Genomic DNA, 27015 nt, shown 5'->3' with positions numbered 1-27015 from the left:
TAGATGGGTTAGGGGGAGGGGTGATCGAGGTGATATAAGGAGAGAACGGGCGGGAAAGGGGGGCCTTTGGCGGGAACGGGATTGGGACGGCTGGCGACAGGTGTGAATGGAAGGAAAGGAATAAAGGACGAGACCCCTGCAATCTCGTGTCGGCTCCTCTCTACATTTGGTGGCAGCGGTGGGATCCTAATGGCTACAAAGAAGAATCCTCGCGGGAGGGAGCCGAGGGAGGAGGAAGCAGGGGCCGGGGATCCTTCACATCCTGGGCAACAAGGGGGCCTGCTGTCAGAAGCAGCAGAAGGGGGCCCGGATCGCCTGGAGGATCGCATGGAGGACCGCATGGCCCGCGTGGAGAGGGCGCTCCAGGAGCTCTTGCAGAGGCTCCCTATGGGGGGCCCGCCGGCACCGGGACCCCCACCCCCACGCGTACTACGGGAGGAGAGGCCACGGGAACCGGACGCCGACCAGCCGGCCGGGCAGGAGCCGCAACCAACCTCGTCACGCCAGCCGCCGCCGCTCCCGCCAAAACCCCCAGGGCTAAACACCCAACACGGAGAGCAGGTGGCCGGACGGCCGCGTCGGCTGGGGCCCGTCGACAAGTTTGTGGCTGAGGAAGAAGATTGGGAGGAGTTTGTCCACCGATTCGAGGCTGCCTTCCACGCTCTCGAGTGGACAGACGAAGAGGCCCTACGAGCGCTGCCATCTGTTCTGGGCAAAGAAGCACTCTCCTCTTACACCTCCCTTCCCTCGCACAGCAAGTCCACGCTACAGGCGGCCTACGAGGCTTTGGGGGAGATCTATTGCCCGGCGGAAGGAGCCTTTAAACGGTTCCAGGATCGCCAGCGAGGGGCTAAAGAATCCCCTTTAGCCTACAGGGGGGCGCTGCTCGTGTTGGCGAGGAGAGCTTTCCCTCGCCTGGCTGAAGAAGCGCTCGAGGACCTCGTGGTCGAGCACCTCATCGCCTACGCTTGCCGCGCCGGCGTTGTAATGCCCGTAGTGACGCCGGAAGAACGCACCTCGCTGTGGGCTGCCCGGACCATCCAAGCCCACGAGCAGGTCATGGGCCGGGCGCCACCCGTGGGCCCGGTGGCTGGCGCGGCGGGGGGGAACAGCCGAGCCGTTGCCGCGGCGCTACTTGGTCCAGCGACACTAACTGCCGAACCTGCACCGTCACCACAGGCTGCCGGTGGGGCATCTGGGGACGGACCGCCGACGTCTGAGACGGAGCCATCGCTGCGGGAGGTGTACGCGGCGATCCGGGGACTGGCGGAGCAGAGGGACCAGCCGCCGCGTCGCTGGCAGCCGCCTCTACAACATCGCGCCGAGCCCCCCCGACGCAACGCCCCGTGGGTCTGCCACCGTTGTGGTCGCGAGGGGCATGTGGCGAGGGGGTGCCGCACGGAGCCGGAGGCCGCCAACGTCACCTGGAACCTGCCGGGGCCGAACGCCGACAGGAGCCAGGCGAGTGACGCCGTCCCACCCGGCCTCTCGGGCGGGCCGGGTAATTACAATTCCGACGCCGCGAACTCACCGGGAGTCTCCTCGGGGTGGGCGCCGGTGGTGTCGTTTCCCGGTCCCCGCTGTTCTGGTCGGGGGAAGGGGATAGCGCCGGGGCCTGTGGTCGCATCGCGACCCGGAGTGGCGTCGCGAACGGACGTGACGTTGCGTCCGGAAGTGACGTCGCGGTCGGAAGTGGTGTCGCGGATCGCGCCGGGAATTGCGCCGGGGCCGTGGACCGCGCCTGGAATCGCGCCGGGGCCAGGGACCGCGTCGGGGATCGCGCCGAGGCCGGGGACCGCGCCGGGAGTCGCGCCGACGCCGGGAGGGACGTCGCGGACGGAGGTGACGTCGCGGGCGGAGGTGACGTCGCGGGCGGAAGTGACGTCGCGGCCGGCAGCGACGTCGATGCCGGGCGTGACGTCGCGCGCGGGCGGGGTTTCGCGGGCGGGCGTGACGTCGCGGGTGGGCGTGGTTTCGCGGGCGGGCGTGGGTTCGCGGGCGGGCGTGACGTCACCGGCGGGCGTGACGTCGCCGGCGGGCGTGACGTCACCAGTTACCTGCAACGCCGGCGAGTTGCCAGGGGCAACGGCCCGGGGGCGGAGGCAGCCCACACGATTGACATTGCGCCCTGGAGCAATTCCACGACCCGCCTCACCACCGCTTTGCGACAGAGCGAGACGGAACCAGGGGGACCACGCCCCCGTGACAAAGGAAAGGGAGGGGCTCACGGGAAGGCCCACCCCCCAGTCCCCACCGCCCCCTACAATGGGGGGGCCCCCCCACACCACAAGGGGGGCCCATCCTACGTCACCTAGGGGGGGCAATTTGCACTACATAGAGAGCCCAGCCCGCAACCCAGGGGTAAGCCCACACTATGTAACAAGGGCGCGTTCACCCTGCTGTGACGCACTCCAAAGGGAGGAACCCCATCTTCAGTCCATCCACACCCACCCCCCATCATTTCACCATGCACCACAGGATAACGAGACGCCGCCTGGTCAGTGGCTGGACTCAGCCACACAATGGAGGAAGCTGGCAAGGCGGGTGGTAGCGGCCACGTCAGGAACCTCGGTCCTGGTCGGTGAAATCGCGGGAGTGTCGGCACGTATCTTGGTCGATACGGGGGCATCAGCCACGATCATCTCGAGCACCATGCATGAGATGCTGCCGGATAAAATCCGACCTTTAGTCCCCGTCAAGACAACGTTCATTGCAGCAAATGGAGGCAGCATGGGCTTCCTGGGCCAGGTTGAAGCCCCGATACAGATTGGGCAGCTTTCGGTAGCAGGACCCATCCTTGTCTCCGCAACGTTGCCCGTACCCTGCCTGTTGGGGACGGACTTTCTGAGGCGGATGCCAATGAAAATCGATCTGGCCAATGGGCGGGTGGAAGTCCAGGGAACGCATCTCCATTTCCTAAAGGCGGAGGGGGCCAGCCGGGGTGTACCCTACGTGCAGGCTCTGGTCAGTAAGTCTGTCTCCATTCCCCCGGCAGCCCAGATGCTGGTTCCGCTGCAATATCGGTCCCCCCTCGTGACAGCCCGACCAGACTCACCCATCCTGGTGTCTCCGGCGTCAGCGGCCATGGATCGTCATGCGCTGGTGGGGGCCGAAACTATTGTACAGAGGAACCAGCATCTGTTCATTCAGGTGCTGAACACCTCCGATAGAACAGCGACGGTGCAGGAGGGAACAGTTCTGGCCCACGTTAGTCCCTTGTCACTAGGAGCCCCAGGGACAGAGCCCGAGCTTGTAGGCAGCATCAGCCAGTCCGAGGACAGAGGGGCCAAATCGTGGATGGACCAGCTGGCGGGGCCTGAGCCGGGATTGCCGCCCGACCAGAAACAGCAGCTGCACTCGTTATTGCAGGAGTTCTCGGACGTGTTCAGCCGGGGACCGTTCGACCTAGGGCGCACAAATCTGTCACAGCACCACATCAACACGGGAGATGCCGCACCCCTGCGCCAAAACACATATAGAATGAGCCCAATGGAAAAAGGGCACATTCAACAAGCGGTGCAGGAGATGCTGCGGGCCGACATAATTTCTCCATCCTCGAGTCCCTGGGGGGCACCGGTGGTCCTAGTCAAGAAGTCAGATGGGTCACTGAGATTCTGTGTGGACTTCCGACGCCTCAATGCCGTCACGCTGGCCGACGCATATCCCCTACCACGTATCGACGACTCATTGGATGCACTGGCGGGAGCAAAATTTTTCAGTACGCTGGATTTGTTGTCCGGGTTCTGGCAGGTCCCACTAGACGCGGACTCCCGGCCTAAAACAGCATTCCGGACACCACAGGGCCTGTTCGAGTTCAACTGCCTGCCTATGGGCCTCCAGACGGCGCCGGCAACGTTCCAACGCATAATGGAGTTGGCCTTGGCAGGCCTCCAATGGGAAACGTGCCTCATCTACCTGGACGACGTCATTGTTTTCAGCCGATCATTCGAGGAACACATTGACCGATTGCGTCAGGTGTTCCTGCGGTTCCGGAACGCGAACTTGAAGCTCAAGCCGTCGAAGTGCCACCTTTTGCAGTCGTCGGTACGCTACTTGGGCCACGTCGTCAGTGAGTCGGGAGTGGCTACAGACCCGGAAAAGACGGCCTGCGTGAGGGCCTGGGCTGTTCCCACAACGGTTCCGGAGGTACGCCGGTTTGTGGGTTTCGTTTCTTACTACCGCCGGTTTGTGCCCAACTTCGCAACCATTGCCAAGCCCTTGCACGTGTTGACGGCGAAGAACCAGAGGTTTTATTGGGGCCCTCTGGAGGAAGAGGCATTCCAGCAGCTGCGCTCACGTCTGACAGATGCACCACCATTGGCCTTTCCGGATTTTGGCCTCCCCTTTATCCTGGACACGGACGCCAGCGATGTGGGCATCGGCAGTGTTTTGTCGCAAGTCCAGCAGGGTCGGGAGGTGGTTATCGCCTATGGTAGTCGCGTGCTTTCATCAGCGGAGCAGCGCTACTGCGTCACACGTAGGGAACTCCTGGCAGTCGTTCACTTTGTGCAGCAATTCCGACCCTACCTGTATGGTCGCAAATTTACGGTCCGCACTGACCACGCGGCCTTGCAGTATTCGCTCCGCATCGACCAGCCTTCGGGCCAGCTGGCCAGATGGATAGAACGCCTGCAGGAGTACAGGTACCAAGTAGTGCATCGCAAAGGGACCAGACATGCCAACGCAGACGCATTGTCCCGACTGGTGCCCCAGGGCCCTTGTGCATGCACCACAGGCGGGGCACGCTGCAAGGAGGCGAGGCCGGAGGGGACGGTCATCGCTCCTGTACGCACGGCGGAGGGCGCACAGGGTGAGGTCCAGCTGACCGACCACGACCTGGGGCTGACCTTGGACGATTGGAGACGGCTACAGCTGGAGGAAGCCCCACTGCGAACACTACGCACCTCAGCAGAGGCAGGGGGGGAGGAGTACATCGTATGGGAGGATCTCCTCATGCGATGGGACCCGACAGGGCGCCGGCGATGCCTGGTAGTTCCGGAGTCGCTGCGTCAACAATTGGTTATGGACGTACACGGCCGCCAGCTGCTGCACCTGGCAGGGCGGAAGACACTGCACACATTACAGGGTCGGTACTTTTGGCCAGGTATGACCGCTGACGTGCATCGATGGGTCGCTACCTGCGTCGAATGTGCGCGGCGAAAGCCGCCACCCCGGGTAAGCCGGGCGCCCCTACAGCCCATCACGGTGACCAGGGTCAACGAATTGGTTGCGTTGGACATCTTGGGACCGCTGCCGGTCACGCCACGGGGAAATAAATACCTGTTGGTCGGAGTCGAGTACTGCACGAGGTGGCCGATGGCGTGGGCCCTCCCGGACCAAACGGCACAGACCATCGCCGATGCCTTCGTGGGAGGCTATGTCCTTGATAAGGGGGCACCGGAGCGGTTGCTCACGGATCAGGGCAGGAATTTCTCCTCACAGCTATTGAAGGACGTCTGCTCTATCCTGGGCACTAAAAAGGTCCGAACATCTCCATATCATCCCCAGACCGATGGGATGGTAGAGCGGCTTAACCGCACCATAGCGGCCATGCTGTCCCAAGTGGTGGACGAAAACCATTCCGACTGGGACCTCCACATTCCATCGGTCTTAGCGGCGTACAGGGTGGCCCCACACGCGGCGACGGGTTCTCGCCGTTTTTCCTGATGTACGGACGGGATCCCGTTCCGCCTATTGAGGTGCAGCTGACGGACATTCCGGCAAGAGCCGACGCATGGCCGAAGGCACTAAAGACCTCCCTCATTTATTTGAGAGAGGCCCGCCAAGCAGCCGAGGCCGCATCGGCCGCGAGCCAAGAGAGTAATGTACGGATACGGGAGAGGACAGTGACAGCCAAGCCCTTTAAAGTCGGGGACCAGGCATGGCTACACTGTCCTCAGGTGCCGGTTGGCCTCTCACCAAAGCTGCACCGACCCTGGAAAGGGCCGGTCGAGGTCATCAAAGCACTCCGACCGCAGTGCGTCCAGGTCCAACTGGGTAAGCGACGATGGTTTGTACACCCCACCCGCCTTAAGCCATACATCTCTCCACCGTCATCTTCACCAACATCACCACCAACATCACTGCCAACATCATCATCATCCCTACCCAGGCCAAGGTCGCCGACCACCACGCGCCGACCGGCAGGGGGTTCGGTGCCCTGTGTTCCCTTGTCACCTACAGCACCCCATGTGAGGCCTGACGGAGCGGCGGCACGAGCGGGGGCCGGAGAGACAGCGGCGCCAGGCAAGGCGACACCGGCACCACCGAACCAGGGACCGCGACGAGAGGGCCTTCGAAGGAGGGGGCCGCCACGGTCATCTGCTGCCTGTGGATGTCCGGGCTGTTACGGGATGCTGGCTGGAGACCTGGGCAGGCCGCGCAATTGATTTGTTGTGTTATATTGCATTGTATGGTTGTGGGGGGGGGTAAGGGCTGTCGTCACTGTCAGTGGTGGGAGGCATGGGGAGACTTAAATGGTCCATGGGGGAGGCAGAACCGAGGACGGTTATTTTTTCTCCGGGGGGGGGGGGGGGTGATGTAGGGGTGTCAGGGGAAGGATTCCCACCAATAGATGGGTTAGGGGGAGGGGTGATCGAGGTGATATAAGGAGAGAACGGGCGGGAAAAAGGGGCCTTTGGCGGGAACGGGATTGGGACGGCTGGCGACAGGTGTGAATGGAAGGAAAGGAATAAAGGACGAGACCCCTGCAATCTCGTGTCGGCTCCTCTCTACAGTAGTATCTACTGACTCTATAGCAGTAGCTACTGACCATAGTAGTATCTACTGACTGTATAGTAGTATCTACTGATGGTAGCAGTATTAACTGACCGTAGTGGTATATACTGACTGTTTTAGTATCAACTGACTCTATATAGCAGTATCTACCAACTCGTTAGCAGTATCTACTATCATTGAAGCTGTGCATACTGACTGTGGTGGAACCTGCTATCACTGCAGCAGTGCATACTGACTGTGGTGTGACCTGCCATGACTACAGCAGCGCATATCGACTTTGGTGGTACCTGCTTTCACTGCAGCAGTGCACACTGACTGTGGTGGTACCTGCTTTAACTACAGCAGTGCATACCGACTGTGCTGGTTCCTGCTATTACTACAGCAGTGCCTACTGACTGTGGTGGTACCTGCTTTCACTACAGCAGTGCATACTGTGGTGGTGCCTGCTATGATAACAGCAGTGCCTACTGCTCTGGTGGTTCCTGCTATGATTACAGCAGTGCATACTGATTGTTGTGGTACCTGCTACGATTACAGCAGTGCATACTGACTGTGGTGGTACCTGGTAAGATGACAGCAGTGCATACTGTGGTGGTACCTGCTATGATAACAGCAGTGCATACTGACTGCGATGATACCTGCTATGATTACAGCAGTGCATTCCGTGGAGGAACCTGCTTTCACTATAGCAGTGCATACTGACTGTGGTGGTACCTTCTAAGATTACAGCAATGCATACTGTTGTGGCACCTGCTTTCACTACAGCAGTGCATACTGATCGTGGTGGCATCTTCTAAGATGACAGCCGTGCATACTGTGGTGGTACCTGCTTTCACTACAGCAGTGCATACTGACTGTGGTGGCACCTGCTTTCACTACAGCAGTGCATACTGACTGTGGTGGTATCTGCCATGATTACAGCAGTGCATACTGACTGTGGTGGTCACCTGATATGATTAGAGCAATGTATATTGTGGTGGTACCTACTATGATTACAGCAGTGCATACTGACTGTGGTAGAACCTGCTATGATAACAGCAGTGCATAGTGACTGTGGTGGTACCTGCTATGATAACAGCAGTGCATACTGACTGTGGTGGTACCTGCTATCACCACAGTAGTACATGCTGACTCTTTAGCAGTATATATCGACTCTATAGCACAAAGTACTCACCTGACAGAGTGGCGTGGTGAGGCCTAGTCCCGTGCAGAGCCACCGGCCTCGCCTAGATTGCCCAGCCGGCCGAGGTGGCACCTTGGCAGGCTGGGGGCTGGGCCTCTATTCCCCACCCCCTACCATCCCTCCGCCCGTGCTCCAATAATACTATCTAAGCGCTATAATATTAGTATCTACCGACCCTATAGTAGTAAGTGCACACATTAGGGTGGGGGGGGGGGGAGAAGAAGACATGACACTTTCATGAATTTACCTCAGCGTTGTGTGTATCTTTTTTGCATTTTAAACGCGAATGAGAAATCCCCCCCCCACTCCACCGATGATGCGTGTGCGTTGCTAGGGGCAACCCCGGGGCAGCTTTAGCAGCGCGGATAACTAATTAAATAATGAAAAATAGCACTAAATTGTTCATTTAATTACTTAAAAGTTTATGGATGTGAAAACGGAATAGTGCTGGCTCACCACGGGGCTTATGGCGTGGTACCCGGCTACTTTTTAAAACAAAAAACCCCACGGTTTGCGAGCCAAATCCTTTGCAAGCACGCATCCACAGACAGACGGACAGACGGACAGATGGACAGACAGACAAAAAAATGACGTTTATAGGTAAGAAGAAATATAGTACTGCTGCCATGATGTAATTCTTATGTAAGCGGCTCGCCCTATCCCTCTCCTCCCATGATCGTCATGAGGGGACGGGCTGGCTAATAAAGACAACAACAAAAATAGACGAGTTCGGAAGTGATGAGTCGATATTCTGGGTTGTGTTCTGCCCTCCTCTTGAGGATCGAGTGACTCCACCACCAAGAGACACCCCAGAGGGTTGTGCAATGACAACTCTATATTACAAGTGTTCTTCTGAGGAGCACATCTGTAATTGAGACCAAATGCACATTAATCAAACCCACGTTACACAGCACCTCACTGCTCAATCCCTGTATTGAGTGCAAGTGTGAATATTCTGCAACAACGCCCGAATAATTTTATGAAACTATTAAAATCGCATTTAATTATCAAAAAGTTAACGATGACTATATTTACTATCATTAAACAATCAGCAGCTATTTAACATGATTAATCACCTTTCGGTTAATTTGTATTAGAATAACAATAGTCATTATTAAAGTTATGTATAGCTATGTTTTAACAGAACTGTAAATATGTGTGTGTTACCTGTGTAATGATGACTTATCACACTTGCTTGAGATGGTTTATTTTATTGAAGACACCTTCACTTGAACAGGCGCAAACCCCACTGCAACAGCCCCGAGTCTCCCGCGGTCTGAGGCCACGCCCACATTCCCGAACCATCTTGCTGGTTCTAGACGTTCGCTCTACCAGTAGACTCTACCGTCCTATTCCGTCACTTGGCCACGCTCCTATTCTCGATCATTCCCGTTGCCACCAGTCCATTCATACTGCAAGCTGACTCCCTTGCCATTACCTCCCGTGGCCACTAGTCCATTCGCACTGTAGGCTGACTCCCCTGTCATTACCTCCCGTGGCCACTAGTCCACTCACACCATAGGTTGACTCTACTGTCATTACACCTGTACAGGGTCCACCAAAATCTGAATCGATGGCTTGTACCCTGAATTGATTACTCCACTGGTTGACATGGCCTCCTGTGCAGTCACTTAAGTCGATGGGTCCAATCCATGGTCATCATTACAGTATCTACATTCACAATTATATGTGTGATTCATTACATTAAGCCCATATCGGCTACACTTAGCACACTTTACCTGCAATCTAGAGGTCACTGGTCCAATCCCATGGCATGGAAGTTGAAACAATGGTGTAAGTTTCTTAAATCATCCCCCCACCTCTATCCACCTAGCAGTATAAATGGGTACACCGTAGTTAGTTGCTCAGCAGGTCACGTGTTGTGGGCTAACAGCATGGGTACTGCAACTTCTCCGAATATGTCTGGTCAGCATGGAAGAGTAGGCCCATATACCCTCTAGAAGGGTTCTCCAAGAGCTCCCACTAGTAGGAGGTCTTTCCTCCATCAGTGCAGCTGCAGAGATGCACCTCTCTCATTTAAGTCTCAATCCACAATTGTCCTCCTGGAACAATGCAGGATTTGTTTTAACAGGAAAACCCTGAACTGGTTTCAACTTTCTGAGCGCCACAAGCATAGTGTGATTGGCCTCAACAAATGCTTCTGGGTTTCGATTGGCCGAGTTTTATTTGACAGTGTTGGATGTAAAATATTATTCTGGCTGACCCTTTGCACTTCTCCGTTGAAAAATATGTCATTCCATTTCAGGATATTTGACCGACTGATATACATTGGTCGTAACTCTTTGGCCACTCCACCACCGCCCTGCCTGTAAAGGTTTCCTAGCTTGGCTGGGAAGATGGGACTGTTGTCTGGGATGTGCAGTAGACCTAATGGACTAATTTCTTCGTTGTGATAACTTGTTTGTTGTTTGTGCTCTTTGTTTTGGTGCCATTCACTTAATTTGTTTATTCATTTTTGGCTTTGCTTGGGTAGTAGAGTTTTCATTTGCTTGGTAGTGGCCGTATATGGGATTTGGCCCTTATATATAACTTGCAGGAAGTACCCAGCTTTGCCCGGGGGGAAAATATATTTAAAAACTTGTCTTCTCTTAAAAAATATAACATACTTGACTTAAAGCTTTCGTGACTGCAGGAATTCATATTCTTTGGGTCTTTCGGTAAAGTCATATAGATAGGTTCAAAGAAAATAACAAAAAACTACGACGTTTTGATTGCAACACAAGCATTCGTCATCCGCTTCCTGATTATGAACGCTTGTGTTGCGATCGAAACGTCATAGTTTATTGTTATTTCTTTGAACCTATCTACGTGACTTTACCAAAAGACCCAAAGAATATAAACATAACATACACATACACAAATACTCAGCTATTGTGAAAGCCCGGCGTCCCGTTTGTCTGTCCATTTGTCCGTCAACAAAATCACAAGAGCCTTTCAGAAGTCCTAAATCAAAAAGTTATAGAAAGTGGGGGGTAAATAGTTGATTTAAAAGGTTTCCAGAAATTGTCAACCCCCCCTCCTCCAAAAATCTTTTTACCCCCCTCCACCCAATTTTTATTTTGTAGGCAAATATACCTACACACCCTACATACAATAGGCAGTATTCTCTAGTGACTCTATAGTAGTATCTGACTCTTCAGTAGTATCTACTGACTCAACAGTAGTATCTACTGACTCTAAAGTAGTATCTACCGACTCTATAGTGGTATCTACTGACTCTATAGTATTATCTACCGACTCTATAATAGCATCTGCACATATAGGAGTAGGGGGGGGAGAAGAGGACATCACACTGTTCAGGATTTATCTCAGCGTGTGGTTGTGCAGCAGTAACTGTGCTTCATTTTTTTTCTTTTTGGCATTTTTAACGTGAATGAGAATCTTCCTCCCGTCGCCACTCAGCAAGTTTGTTTGCGTTGCTCTGGGCAACCGCGAGTCAGCGTTTCCGCGCATGCGCAGATGCGTGCTTTGGCGCCGCGATCGTACATTGTTAAAAAGTGTAATTTTTTTAGTTTACATTGGACCAAGGGCAAAAACTAAACAAATAGTTATTTTCATCCGGGGGCTTAGTATGTGGTATCTATGTACTTTGTTCAAACGTAAACCCAACAGTTTGTCAGCTAAAAACGTTACAAGGATAGGCATGCACAGACAGACGGACAGAAAAAAAATGCATTTTATAGGGAAGATTAATGTACAGCGTTGTGGGATGCTACCAGCATGAATGACGCTTTATTAAAGTTAAAGCACTACTATTATTAATGCGCCCATTTTCATACGTATTGATGATATTTTAAATGTTATGCAGTCCACTGCAAAATATATTCACTGCATGAATAGTTCAAAACAGGCTGGAAAGCAAAGAGGTGATCGATCATCAGTGCAATTGATCGCAACGCTCCATATCTGAGGCTGCGGCAACGTGTCCCATAAGTTGTGATGACTGCTCACACTTGAGCTACCACCTTTTCCACGGACTACCCTTGGTCGATCAAATCTATGCGGGATTCAGACTTGCCCGCCCCATGTTGCACATCTGTGAAAAAAGAATTGCTTTTCTTAGCTCATCGGATTCCTCCAGTCTAAATAACGATTCCGATCAAATCTTTACGTTTCATTTTTGTTATGCTATTCGTTGCGCGCGGTGGAATTTTTACTTTGCTCAGTCGGTGTTAGCGGCTGAGGGTGTGACGGGTCTTCTTTTCATTCCTGTTGCAGCTCTATGCCCCCCTGTACCGTTCCCGTTCCATTGTAATTGTCACCGATTCCCATTGTGTTGAGGGTGATATTGGCACATAAAATAAATATCGATTGATTGATTGAGTATAGTGGAGAAAAAAAAGTTTAACCCAATACCGGTACCAGATATCGGTACAAATGAAATTCATGACACCTGAACACAGATGCCAATTTCCAGACTGTCTGTCTAGGTCACACATACTGACTTGACCGGCAAGCATAATTCGATATACAAACCATCTGCAATCGTTGGAGATGGTTGATGATTTTTCAAATGATTAAGCTGTTCCTCAAGACAAAACGGATAATATCGTTACTCAATCTGCAGCGTTGAACATTTGTTTAAAGTTTACTTAACGTTGACCCCTGGACATGCACTGCAACATTTTTTGTGTACTCCCCATTCCTTTGTCCGTCCTGCCGAGTCACTCACCCTTGCTAAGTCCCGGTTCATGACCTTTGCTCTTTACCTTTATGGATGAGGCCGGTTCGAGGAGGAGGATTCTGAAACAGGACGTGCAAGTTGGCGCATGTTCAGTGGCGCAATGCGTTTTTGAATGGGCCCAAGAGATGAATTTGGCCACCATAAATTGTCCCGCCCACCCCCCCATCTTGAATGTCTCCCCTCTTTGTAGTCCCCAGCCCCTGCCCCCTCGGTGCAGAATGCCTCCCCGTCTTTCACAACTCAATAGCCATGGCTCGCTGCCGTTAATGTTTAAGCCCCCGGTGGGGCGCAAAATCCTCGCGGCTGGACAGAGCAGGGAAACGACCGCAGAAGGTTATTCTCTACTTCACTAGCCTTTTGCCCGTCCAAGGACGGGTGCATTGCAGTAAATCTGAAACTTGCAAGCAAAAAGCAGACCGCGACTTGATATTCATTGCATTAATGCGTGTGCAATCTGTAAGGGCGCAGTGACACAGACCTATTTCATTTTAAGTTTATAATCATTTAAACATCATGACGTCCTTTTTACTTATATGTCTCAATAGCGTTACGAAGATCGCGTAACTTTGTAGTGAGGGTTGTAAGTTGACGCTGAGGAGGGGGGAGAAGGCGCCTCGCCCCCTCCCCATGTAGAGTGACGTCACCCACTTATTATTATTAATGAGGGGGAGGCTCTCCATGCGGAGTGACGTCACCTGCTCATCATTATTAATGAGAAGGGGCTATTCGATGTGGAGTGACGTCAATTGCTCCTGATTATTAGTGAGGAGGGGGGAGTACTCCATATTGAGTGACGTCACCCGCTCATGATTATGAATGAGCGGTGGGGGGGGTGTCCATTTGGAGGACGTCACCTGCTCATGAATATTAATGAGAGAGGGGGTGGTCGATTTGGAGTGACGTCACGAGCGTTAAGGACATTCCTGGGTGATTATAGTCGGTATTCTGTGCTGGAAACAGGGCAAAAGGTGCGTGGCTGTACAACCCTCACGTGAATGCGACGAAGCTGACTGCAGGGAACAGTTGCACTCACTGAATTAATAATTTAGCTGCGCATTAAGAAATCATATTCACTCACCTGCTTCCGTTCCTCTCTTAAAACAACCCCCATCTCTTCTCCCCGAGCCCAGCATCATCATCCTGCTGCTGCTGTTACTCCCTGCCCCGGCCCCCCAGCTACAACCGGGCCTAACCCAACCCCTATCATTACCCCTATCACTACACCTACCCCTATCAGTACCATAACCCCTATAACTGCCCCTATCACTACCCCTACCCTTATCACTACCCCAACTCCTATCACTACCCCAACCCCTATCACTACCCCTATCACTACTCCAACTCCTATCACTATCCCTACCCCTATCACTACCCCAACCCCTACCCCAACCCTATAACTACCTCTACCTATATCACTACCGCTATCACTACACCAACCCCTATCACTACCCCTATCACGTCTCCTATCACTACCCAACACTTATCACTGCCCCTGCCCATAGCAATACCCCTACCCCTATCGTTTCCCCTTTCACTACCCCAACCCCTGTCACTACCCCTACCCCTATCACTTCCCCTTTCACTATCCCTACCCCTATTACTTCCCCTTTCACTACCCCAACCCCTGTCACTACCCCTATCACTTCCCCTTTCACTACCCCAACCCCTGTCACTACCCCTATCACTACCCCTACCCCAATCACTACCCCAACCCCTAACCCCTGTCACTCCTGTCCTCCTGTCACCATAACTATGCCACCACTTGCAATAACCCCACTCTTTATTTTAACCACTATCATCTTACGTACAATGTTATCATTATTTTAAAGCGCAATGATAAAGACGATAAGAACTGCTAAATTTATTATGTTCGATGACCAAATAATAACTATTTAGATGTACAAGGCACCCTTAAACAATGAATCTTCGAGCACCACGCATGCAATGGAGGAAAATAAGTGATAAGTAACGGGGTGGGGGTGAGAAATACTTGAGAGACAGACGGAAAATCATAGAGAGAGAGGGGCCTTGTTAAACAGACGGTGGGGTCTTCAGCCGGGACTTCAGCTTCCATCAACTGCGAGTTCCCTGACCTCCAAGAGCAGGGAATTCCAGAGCCTGGGCGCCGTGCAGATAAAAGCCCGGTAGGGATCACCAGAGGTGGGACAAAGTCATTGTTATGCAAGTCCAAGTCGAGTCGCAAGTCATCAAATTCATGACTCGAGTCTGACTCGAGTCCAAGTCACATGACTCGAGTCCACATCTCATAGGTGGGACAAAGTCATTGTTATGCAAGTCCAAGTCGAGTCGCAAGTCATCAAATTCATGACTCGAGTCTGACTCGAGTCCAAGTCACATGACTCGAGTCCACACCTCTGGGGATCACAGAGTCGGAGCCCGGAGCGTGGTTCATTGAGTTTGGCACGGTTGGTGGATCTCAGAGATTCAAGTTCAAGTTCATTTATTAGGTATAGCCCTGTGAGCCATTCAGCTCTTGAATCGGGTGCAACCGCAACAAACAAAAAACAAAAACATGAACAAAAAAACATCTTAAAGTGAATATGTGACTAAGTGCAAACAGAAAATCCAAGAAAAGACAGCAAAATATTGCAGAAAAAACACCGTACACCAACGCTGTGTGCAAAAATCCCAGTGGGATGCAAGTCAAACAACAACAACAACAACCACAAGACAGCTTAAATTAAGGCCATCAGTCTAACTCTGTACTACAACAAACAAACATGGCTAAACCAATACACTTTTCGAAATCACCAAAATAAAGCCATGAAAGCAATGAAAAAGCAATCATAGGAACTGTGACAGAATTTTCACAATAAATGGCATAAACAACATGTACTACCAAAACCCTGCAGCCATAGCTGGCTGCATGAGTCACTCCACCTTTAAGATCAGCACACTAAATCAAAACACAGGTCATACTTTGTAGCGATCATCCGGAGCGAAACATTTTATTTTAGGTCACTGAATAGCACTGGCAGCTAGGGGTGTACAACTCCTCTAGAGCAGTTTTGAGTGAAGATCTCATAGGTAGTGACTCAAGTTTCAATTTATTGGCAACAGCATTCCAGACCCTGGGGGCATCAATAGCAAAGGCCCTTCCTCCAGTATATGTACGGCAATAGGGAATATTAAGCTGGTAAATGAGTGTAGACCTTAGGTCAAATTTGTTCTTTGAAACAGAGATGAGATCCAGCAGGTAATCTGCAGATTCTTTTGCAAGTACATCATGAATAAATAAGATCTGGTGCACAAGCCGTCGAACATTCAGAGATGTTAAGTTTGACCCAATGTAGAGGTCACAGTGGTGAGTCCTATATGGGCAGTTCAATGCAAATCTTAAGGCCGAGTGATACATTGAGTCAAGCTTCTTCAGTACAGTACTTGGGGCTGATTTATAAACAATGTCACAGTAATCAAGTAGAGGCAGTATGGTAGCTTTAATCAATTCCAAACGGAACATAGGGGGGAAGCAGTGCTTGTGTCGATATAGAAAACCAATTTTAATTTTTGTCTTTTTCCCAATATAATCAATATGATCTTCAAAATTCAGTTTTGAATCCAGGATGATCCCAAGATACTTATAGATCTTAACTTGCTCTATTTGATCATTATTTAAGGAATGTAATTTGGGGAAAATAACTTCCCGCTTTAGTCCTGGTGAGAAGCATAGCACCTTGGTTTTGGCAGGATTTAGGACTAGTTTAAGAGCAACTAGCTGATGTTGTAGTTTGTTGAAATCACTCTGGAGCTTAGCAATCACGTCATCCGGAGAGCGGCCAGCAGTAATTAGTACCGTGTCATCTGCAAAAAGATTTACCCTGGAATAATCCAGTTCAGTGCCCAAGTCATTTACATAAAGAGAGAACAAGAGGGGGCCGAGAATGGAACCCTGTGGAACCCCTTTTCTTATCTTAACACTGTTTGACCTCCAACCATCTGTGAATACAGTTTGGGTGCGAGAAAAGAGGTAATTTTTTAACCATTTTACTGTGTTTTCGGAAAAACCGAGGCAACTTATTTTACTAAGCAGGATGTTGTGGTCTACTGTATCAAAAGCTTTGGACAAGTCAAGAAAAAGACAGGCGCAGTACTGCTTATTATCAAGGCTACTGTAAATGCGATTCATAGAGTCTAATGCAGCAGATGTGGTGCTGTATTTTTTTCGGAACCCAGATTGTTTTAGATGTAATAGATTGTTGGCGGACAGGAAACTGATTATTTGGTAGTTCAATAATTTTTCAAAAATTTTCATCAACGGGGACAAAATTGAGATAGGTCGGTAGTTATTTGGATCATCTTTAGGGCCCCCTTTGTGAAGTGGACGAACATAGGAATGTTTCCATTCTAGAGGAACTGATGCTTCTTTGATGGACAGGTTGAAAATATGGGCTATAGGTTTGTATATTAGGTGACCAACACTTAGTAGAGCAAAGACGGGAATACTATCTGCTCCGGTAGAGGAGGACCCTTTGAGGAAGGACAGTTGTTTCAGAACATTACTTTCGTGGATTGGCTGAGATGGAGGATTGCAGATCACACGGAATGAAACCGATCTTAATCTCGGTCAGATTCTCCTGGGGAAATGGCTTTCTTCATTCATAAATTCTGTCAATTCATACAAAAGAACTCACACATGCAAATATTTACACTGCTGGGTCATTCATGTGCACGTGAAAAACGTCACATGCGCGGAAGGAGACGTGTCAACACAATGCACGCACCAGCATTTGTGAGCGTGTGATATATCTACGATGCCAATTATTCCCCCCATGCACCATTGTGGGCAATGTTTGACTTTGCTGCTTGCCGTCAAAGCGATGGCATATCATTAGCATCCGGGACGCTGGCTTCATCAAACAAGAGAGCACACCTCTCACATCTGTATATGAGCGTCAGTTTCCTGGAGTTGCTGGTTCCCACCGTTTCAGAAATCTGACTGTCGCCTGATGAAGCTAGTTGTAATTACTGGAAAAACATCATACTCAGATTGTAAATGTTGTGGGTTGACTCTCCAACACACCAGTGTGCTGTACTAGTGTAGTGACTAACTCGTAGACGATAGGAGTTGGAGGCACTTCTTTATTAACAAGCACCATCGGGGTTCACACTTTATTATTAGTCCGTCTATTGTCGGCGACGTTACTCAGTCAGGACAGTTGGTAGGCTGCCTGACTGGTGACGCCCCGAGATGGTGAAGATGGAGACGACAACGAGAAGGATGGTGACGAAGACTTCAGCAGCATGACGGGGATCCCACTCCATACAACAGCCCCGAGGTCCCCTACAGAGGCCCTTCTTATACTGTCAGCATGGCCTGGCTCCGCCCCTGGCCATGCCCCCTTTCTAGAACCTACCAGCAGGTTCTTAGTGTGCCCCTTCTGTGACCTTTCCCCGAGACCCCCCTCTGGTGTATCACGTGGCCTGCTGACGTCAGGGCTGCCATAAGCTGCAGATCCCCTTCCCTGCCAGCAGCCAGCGCTATGCTGCTACATTACTATTCTATGCCACTACACTAATAACGAATGTGGCACATTCTGTTAATGTGACAAACCTTACTAGTTGGCTATGTCGGGAGGTGGTGGGTTTAACGACACATTCATATATTTACGCGATCTAGCCCAAAACACCTATATTATGAATGATATTTGTCGCGAAAGCATATAACGTGTTAAACTGTATAGGGCTCTATGGCCACACATGCCAAAACGTCACATCCCATTCAAACGGATTCATTTTTCTTCCTTCACGACGAGCCGTAACTCACACACACACACACACGCTCTGCCTGTCCTCGCATGGCTTGCTAGCGAGAAGGAATATGAATGCTATGTCCTTTCGTACAACACCTCTCGGGTCACAGTTCCCCGAGTGTGCCACATCTCGACCCCGAGGGAGTGCTTGGATCGGTATGGGGGTCGGGAGGCAGCCATCGTACGTAACGGGATGTTATTGGCTGTGGGGAGGAGGGGAGGTTATTGCTCGTAAGAGTGAAATATGCCAAACGTCCAGAGACAGTCTCAAGCAGGATTAAGGCCACTGCTCCAGCACGAGTAATATGGATTTCAAGAGTCGGGGAGAAGGCACTTGAATAACACTATGTAACAAAAAAATTTTTGTTCCTGGGTAGTAAGTGTTTTTCCTAGTAACACTTACTACCTAGGAAAATGCCTATAATTCCCCACAAACTTTGCTTTTGTGACCAGGACAGTGATATTTTGAAATTTACCTATTTTCCAGAACATTCCAGATACATGTGTAGAGGTGTTACGGAGGGGGTGTTATAGAGTTGATACGGATGGGAAACAAACACACTGGGCGTGGCTATGTCTGTACGCGAGCAGGTGCTTACATCGACGTCCACGCCGTTTAGCCTGGGGGGCTAATACGGCGCTGGGATCCCCCACGGCCCCACCCCTCAGGGGCGAATTGCTATATAAGGCGGTGAGCCAGAGGGCTCGGGGTTGAGTGTTCAGCTTTAACCAGAGAAGCAAGAAGACCTGCTAGATAAGCCCTGGGACTCCCTTGGATCGCTGTCCTTCCCAGGACCGACCAAGGCCAGCCAGTGGCGTGGCCCCAAGAGCCCAGAGCCGATGCTCTTGTAAGAGCCGGTCTGGGAACTCAGGGTGCCGTAATCCCAGCTTAACCAGGGCTGGGTTAGCTAGCTTTCCCTAGCCCGATAGTGGAGGACCTAGGAATAGGCTAGCTGTAACATAGGTTGTCGATCTCCCAGTTAGACGGGTGGAGGGGCCGATACCCCTCCCGAGTGTTGTATATCTCGGCCTGTAGATACAACTGTGTTGAATAAATAAGTGTGCCTCCGACTACGTCGTCCAAGCCTCCTTGAACCACACTACATCTGGCGTTAGAAGTGGTCTTCTAAAAGGATGGACACGAGACGAACGGCTCGTACCAGGGAACCGGGGGCGGAGGAAACCACGGCCAACTTTGAGCCCGAGATGGCTGAAGGCGACTCCGAGCAGCCAGGGCCAAGTCCACCCACACCGCAACGTCAGGACGGATGGGGGCCGTCGGCTGACGGACTGCGGCTGGCTCATTCACGACTGGCGGAACTACTTTACGCAGCAGCCGCCACATTGGAAGAAATTACTCGACTGGGGGCTGGAGGAGCTGCACGGAGCGATGACAGCCGACATGCAGCGCCGGTTCCCGCCATTTCCACGGGGCCCGAATTCGAATTTGCCGCCATGGGTACAGTGAATGCTGAGGGCGGGGCCGGGCTACGTCACGTGACCGACGTTCGGCAAACAGAAGCCGCCACGTCGTCAGGAGCGGCCAGCGTGTCACCAACAGAGCGACCGCCGATGCCACACGCCCTTCCCGCCAAAAACCGTACGGAGTGACGGGAACGACAGAGAGCGATCCTCGACTGCGGACGCCGCGTTACAACAGCGCTTACCACCTCTCAAGGAGTTCGTGGGCGAAGACGGTGACTGGGGTGGCTTCCAAAGACGCTTTCTCGCTCACCAAGAGATGGCACAATGGACGGATGACGAAGCACTCCGCGCGCTGCCGGCGATGCTCGATAGTGATGCCCTCGCTACCCTCACCTCGGTGCTGAGAGTGAAGCGCGCCACGCTGCAGATGGCGCTTCAACTCCTGGCTGCAGTCTATGGACCACCTTCGGACTGCAGGCAGCTGTTCTACGATCGCCAGCGGGGCGCCAAGGAGTCGCCCCTGGCGTACCGTACAGCTCTCCTGGCCCTGGCGAAAACGGCTTTCCCGCGGATGGATGAGGAAGGGGTGGACACCATGGTGATGGAGAAAATCCTGCTGTTGGCGGACGAGTTGGACATTGTTGTCTTGGCGCAAGACGACACAGAGATGTGTTCCCTGCGGGTCGCGCGACACATCCACGCGAACTTGCTGTCCCAGCGTCGCAAGGCCAGCAAGGCGGCGGCCAGCCATACCGTGGCTGCAACCACCCTCCCATCGGAAGAAATCTGCGCCGTCGATCGCCCGACGGAGTGGAGATCCGGAGTACGACCAGCTCGGGACGGACCGAGCTGCCAGGATCAGCCCAAGTCATCTGGAGCACTCACGCGCTGCTACAATTGTGGCCTCCGGGGCCATGTGGCTTCAGGATTCCGGGCTCCTGGACAGCACGGGGCGACGCCTCAGCAGGACGTCGTGCCTTTACCCAAGCTTCACCAGCAAACTCCGGCGAGTCGTGGCACCCCACATGTTTGGCCTACGCACACACCTGTCACACACTCACGCACCGCAACGGACGGGGGTCGTAAATTGCCTGTCGTCGCGCCGAAACGTGCCACTGTGGGGATTGCATTCCAACCGGGCCAGTGGTCGGAGTTGGCCCATCGCGTTGTTGCCGCGTCGTCGGGGTCGTCAGTCATTGTGGGGCATATTGACAGGGTTGAGGTGCGGATCCTAGTTGATACGGGAGCATCAGCAACTATTGTTTCCGAATTGATTTATAACATTCTCCCCGTTCAAAGCCGTCCCTTGCTCCCCGTTGATGTTCCATGCTACGCTGCTAATGGGGGCTCACTGGGCATTATTGGACAGATCCGCGCGCAAATTTGTATTGGGGACATCAAATTTTTTGGCCCGATATTGGTCTCCTCCTCGCTGGCGGTTCCGTGCCTGTTGGGGACGGATTTCTTGGCCAAAATGCCGATTCGTATCCTAGTCGACCAGGGTTGCATTGAACTCCCGTCGGGCCGACGTGTTACGTTCCTGCCCTCCCCCTCTACGGGTCGGACGGCATTTGCGACGGTACCGGCGCTGGTTGCGAGGACGGTATGCGTACCGCCGGGAGCTCAGATGCTCGTGCCTCTTAGGCTGCGTCGACCATTTGCTAAGGGGATTGGGGACCAGGGGGTTCTATTGGGACCATCTAGAGCCGGGGTTAACGGACCTGACTTAATAACGGCCCAGACCATTGTGAAAGGGGACGGGGACCCTTTCATCGCGGTCCTCAATGTGGGATCGCGTACGACTGTGGTTCCTCAAGGGACCGTGCTTGCGCACGCGACGCCGGTACCCTGTGAGGAACCCGTCATTAGTCACGTGAGCACTGCTCCTCCGTCGCAACCACATGCGGACCGTGATGAAGGGTGGCTCGATGCGCTTTGTGCGGGATCATTGGACCTGTCCGACTCACAGCGTGAGAGGCTTCGAATCCTCCTGCGCGAGTTTTCCGACGTTTTTAGTCAACACAAATACGATCTGGGTTGTACTAAACTGCTGCGACACCATATTGACACGGGTGACAGCGCGCCAATACGCCAAAATCCTTTTCGGTTGAGTCCCGCCGAAAAGGACCATGTCAAATCGGCCGTTGATGACATGTTAGCCGCCGATATTATATCCCCTTCTACCAGCCCTTGGGGTGCGCCGATTGTCTTAGTTAAAAAACATGACGGCTCATTGCGCTTTTGTGTCGATTTTCGTCGGCTGAACAAAATTTCTGTAGCCGACGCATACCCGCTTCCTCGGATGGATGAATCGCTTGATGCCTTGGCAGGGGCGCGATTCTTCTCCACATTGGATTTGCTTTCAGGATTCTGGCAGCTCCCTCTGGATGACGAATCTAAACCTAAAACTGCTTTCCGTACGCCGCACGGCCTTTTCCAATTTAACCGCTTGCCAATGGGGCTCCACTCAGTGCCGGCAACTTTTCAGCGATTAATGGAATTGGTCTTGGCTGGGTTGCAATGGGATTCATGTTTGATTGATTTAGACGATGTCATCGTCTTCAGTAAAACATTCGATGAACACCTCCAGAGGTTGCGTGCGGTTTTCCTCTAAATGCGGGCTGCTAATTTGAAATTCAAACCCCAGAAATGTCATTTGCTACGCAAATCGGTGCGGTATTTGGGCCACATTGTCGGACGCTCAGGTATTGCTACTGATCCCGCCAATACGCAATGTGTCAGCTCCTGGCCGACTCCCACCTCCGTGGGGGAGGTCAGGAGTTTCGTTGGATTCGCGTCATACTACCGACGCTTTGTCACTGATTTCGCGACAATTGCAAAGCCCTTACATGCCTTAACATCGAAGGGGGTCAGGTTTCACTGGGGACAGGAGGAGGAGGCTGCTTTTCGCTCCCTCCGGGACGCTCTAGTGGGGGCTCCGCCATTGAATTATCCTGACTTCACAAAACCCTTTTTGCTCGATACGGACGCAAGCAACATGGGCATTGGGGGCGTGCTTTCACAGGTTGTTGACGGCGTAGAACGTGTGGTAGCGTACGGCAGTCGGGTGTTGTCTCCGGCGGAACAAAGATACTGTGTTACCCATCGGGAACTATTGGCAATCGTTAACTTCATTCAATAGTATCGCCCATATCTGTACGGTCGTCATTTCACCGTCCGCACAGATCATGCGGCACTGCAGTACGCCTTGAGAGTTCAACAGCCATCGGGACAATTGTCTCGATGGTTGGAGATTCTCCAGGATTTCTATTTTGACACTACGTATTGTAAAGGCGTTCACCACACGAATGAAGACGCTCTGTCACGGTTACCAACCACCCCCGAGTGCGCATGCCTCCTGGGTTCGGGGCGTTGCAGGCCTCCGAATGTGATATCTGATCCAGTCCTTGCGGCCGCCGCTGACGCGCCTTCGACTGTGGGCCCTATTGAGCAACAAGGGAGGGATTCCTTGCTGGGGTTGTCTGTTGCGGAGTGGGGACGCCTCCAAATGGAGGACACCTCTTTCCTCGCTTTGCGTCGTCGTATCGGGGGAGTTGTGCGGGGGGGGGGGAAATGTCGACTCGTGGGGGTTGGTCCAGGGTCTTTTGATGCACTGGGACGGGAAATCCCATCGACACCGGCTGGTGGTGCCTTCTGCATTGAGGGGTAGAGTGGTGTGGGCTGCGCACGAACGACTCCTTCACCTGGGCACTCAGAAAACCCTTGCCATGCTCCAGCTGGATTTTTCATGGCCGGGCATGGCAAGGAATGTGGATGATCTTTTAGGTTCATGTACTCAGTGCGCGCAAAGGAAGCCACCAGCGAGGGGATCTAACCCACCGTTACAGTCTATCACAGTTTCCCGGGTTAATGAGCTTGTCGCATTGGATATTCTGGGCCCATTTCCCGCTACACCTAGGGGAAATAGATACCTGTTAACCGGGGTAGAATATTTTACGCGATGGCCTATGGCCTTGCCCCTCGCCAACCAGTCGGCAGCAGCCATCGCGGAGGCCTTTGTCCAGGGCTACGTCCTCGACAAAGGTGCTCCGGAGCGGCTGCTGACCGACCAGGGTAAAACATTTTCGGGAAAACTTCTCCACGAAGTATGCGAGCTCCTGGGAACGAAAAAGATTCGTACCTCCCCATATCATCCGCAAACTGACGGGATGGTGGAGCGTCTGCATCGGACTATCACGTCCATGCTGTCCCAACAGGTCTCCGAATCCCAGACCGATTGGGACCTTCTGATTCCGGGGGTTTTGGCGGCATACATAATGGCTCCCCATGCGGCGACCGAACATGTTAAATTCAACATTGCTAAATTGACAGAGGCACGGGAGGCGGCCATGCAGAATTCGGAACTCCGCCAGAAGGCTAATGAGAGGCTCAGGCTGGGTCGGGCGCATGTGCTTCAGTGGAAACCGGGTGACAAGGCGTGGTTGCACTGTCCCCAAGTGCCACTGGCGACCTCGTCTAAGCTGGTGCGGCCATGGCGGGGGCCCGTGGAAGTGGTGCAGGTTTTGCGGCCACAATGTGTCCGTGTCAAATGGGGGAAGCGTCGGTGGTTCGTGCACCCCTCCAGATTGAAACTGTTCATTGCGGCCCATGTTCCTACTTCACACACACGTGGCCAAACATGTGAGGGGTCCACCGACTCCCGGAGTCCGACTTCGCTGCTTTCGCCTGACTTGACACCAACTGTTCCACCTCCAGGTGCACCAGGAGTGACGTGCTCACGACCGCCAACCCCTTCAGGGGGGGTCGGGGGTCGCTCAGCAGCGAAGCCAGACACTCTCACACCCGGACTGTTGACACCCGCCACTGGGCAAGCCGGGGTTGCCCCTTGTGATGGGCCCGCCGCAAGAACGCGCGCCAAAACCACGCAGACTTTTGTGAGGTCAGCCGTTGGGGGGCCCTTGCGGGGGGGGCGTCCTGGATACTTGTATATATGTTGGTTTTATGGGATGGGGTATTTATTCGGGGGGGGGGGGGGTGCGTCGGGTTGTTTTTGTTGTTGTTGTTGTTGTTATTGTTGAAAGTTTCGTGAGGCACACACGGATTTGGGGGGCATGCATCTTTAGTGTGATTTTGTTGCAGCCGGGACGGCTGCGGGTTGTACAGGGGGGGGTGATGTAGAGGTGTTACGGAGGGGGTGTTATAGAGTTGATACGGATGGGAAACAAACACACTGGGCGTGGCTATGTCTGTACGCGAGCAGGTGCTTACATCGACGTCCGCGCCGTTTAGCCTGGGGGGCTAATACGGCGCTGGGATCCCCCACGGCCCCACCCCTCAGGGGGGAGTGGCTATATAAGGCGGTGAGCCAGAGGGCTCGGGGTTGAGTGTTCAGCTTTAACCAGAGAAGCAAGAAGACCTGCTAGATAAGCCCTGGGACTCCCTTGGATCGCTGTCCTTCTCAGGACCGACCAAGGCCAGCCAGTGGCGTGGCCCCAAGAGCCCAGAGCCGATGCTCTTGTAAGAGCCGGTCTGGGAACTCAGGGTGCCGTAATCCCAGCTTAACCAGGGCTGGGTTAGCTAGCCTCCCCTAGCCCGATAGTGGAGGACCTAGGAATAGGCTAGCTGTAACATAGGTTGTCAATCTCCCAGTTAGACGGGTGGAGGGGCCGATACCCCTCCGAGTGTTGTATATCTCGGCCTGTAGATACAACTGTGTTGAATAAATAAGTGTGCCTCCGACTACGTCGTCCAAGCCTCCTTGAACCACACTACACATGCAGTGCTGAGTAAACTTGTAATAACTTCTAGAACATTCTAGAACTTTCCAGTAATATAAATAGTAGTATAAATACAGGGGCCTTAAGCCCACCAGTTCAGTTTAGTTCCAGCTACCTAAGTGGATACATTTCTGCATTTTTCTGAGAGGGCATCAATAGGCTGCAAGCATCCGGTAGACGCATTTTGCTACGTCTGCAGCCAATTTATCAAGACAAGAGCGAAAAAGTACTCTGTAGAAGCATCTGCTAAGTTTTGTGAGGCCTACAATGCATATTTTGGCATGCTTGTCGGGGATCAAGACAACCGCTGGGCATCTCATTTCACCTGCGAGCAATGCAAAACACTCTGGAAGGTAAGATGGACAATTGTTGCTCGGAATTTTATATTATAAAATGAATTAAAAACATTTAAATTGTAAAAGTTTTTCATTTTAAAATGTTTTACAATTTTCAATGTTATAGAAAAAATATATCATGTATGAAAAATGTTGCGAAAATCTCTTACACATTAGTCATGGGTGAAACGAATGTATTTTTGTAGGATAGTACAGAGGGGAAAAGAGAGCCATGAAGTTCTCTATCCAAAGAATTTGGCGGGAACCCACTGACCACTCAAGCATCTGCTACTTCTGCATGATGGACCCTTACAAACGTTGGACTGGCAAGAATTCACCTGCTATCACGTTTCTGGACCTTCCTTCATCCATCGCCCTGGTGCTACACTGCCATGAGTTCGAGGTACCCACTCCTCCGAAGAGAAAGTAGCCGTCTTTAGAAGAGAGCAGCAAGTCAGAGAGCGAGGAAGACGTTGTAGATCCAGATGACAATTTCAGAGGTGGAGCTGAGGAGAGAAACCTATACTACCCTAACCAAAAATACCTCAACGACTTGATCAGAGATCTTGGTCTCACCAAGATCCGAGCTTTTGACGTCTAGGCTCAAGCAGTGAAATTTTTTGGATGAAAGTGTGCAAGTCGCAGATCAGAGGAAGTGTCACCAACCTTTTTGCAGCTTCTTCACTCGTCAAGATGGGCTCTGCTTCTGCCACAATGTAACCAGTCTGTTCAAGGTAATCGGCATCGCCTGTAACCAGAATGAGTGACGCCTTTCATTGACAGCTCATCCAGGAGCCTCAAAGCCGTGCTGCTCCATAATGGTAACAAGTACCCGTCTTCCCCTGGCTCACTCGGTGCACCTCAAAGAGGATTACAACAGCATCAAGACCTTGCTGGACGCCTTGAAGTATGATGAGTACAGCTGGGAGTTCATCAGAGACTTCAAAATGTTGGCATTCCTGATGGGTCTCCAAGGCGGTTTTACCAAGTTTCTCTGCTATCTTTGCCTTTGGGACAGCAGGGATACCAAGGCGCACTACCACAGGTGGGACTGGCCAGAGCGGACTGAATTATCTGTGGGGAGGAACAACATCAAGTGGGAGCAACTGGTGAATCCCCA

At 52.3% G+C, this 27015-nt stretch overlaps 2 protein-coding genes across 3 annotated transcripts in view; both read left to right on the top strand.

The window, feature by feature from the left end:
- Nucleotides 1-27015, top strand: part of LOC144734166 (uncharacterized) — a 96134-nt gene that overhangs the window by 858 nt on the left and 68261 nt on the right. The window lies entirely within an intron of this gene.
- LOC144734164 (uncharacterized) lies at nt 6-6516 on the top strand. The gene is made up of 2 exons (XM_078616237.1): nt 6-1461; nt 6184-6516. Exons 1-2 carry the CDS (start codon nt 190-192, stop codon nt 6193-6195), a joined length of 1284 nt encoding a protein of 427 aa, XP_078472363.1. The 5' UTR covers nt 6-189; the 3' UTR covers nt 6196-6516.

Source organism: Lampetra planeri, chromosome 50, assembly GCF_965212315.1.
Source record: "Lampetra planeri chromosome 50, kcLamPlan1.2.h2, whole genome shotgun sequence".
Lineage (NCBI taxonomy): Eukaryota > Metazoa > Chordata > Hyperoartia > Petromyzontiformes > Petromyzontidae > Lampetra > Lampetra planeri.
Note: the sequence above shows the minus strand (reverse complement) of the source record. Positions and strands in the feature narration are given on the sequence as shown.

Excerpts from the sequence above, each read along its gene's own strand:
- LOC144734164 (XM_078616237.1), top strand. The coding sequence starts at position 190 with ATGGCTACAAAGAAGAATCCTCGCGGGAGGGAGCCGAGGGAGGAGGAA.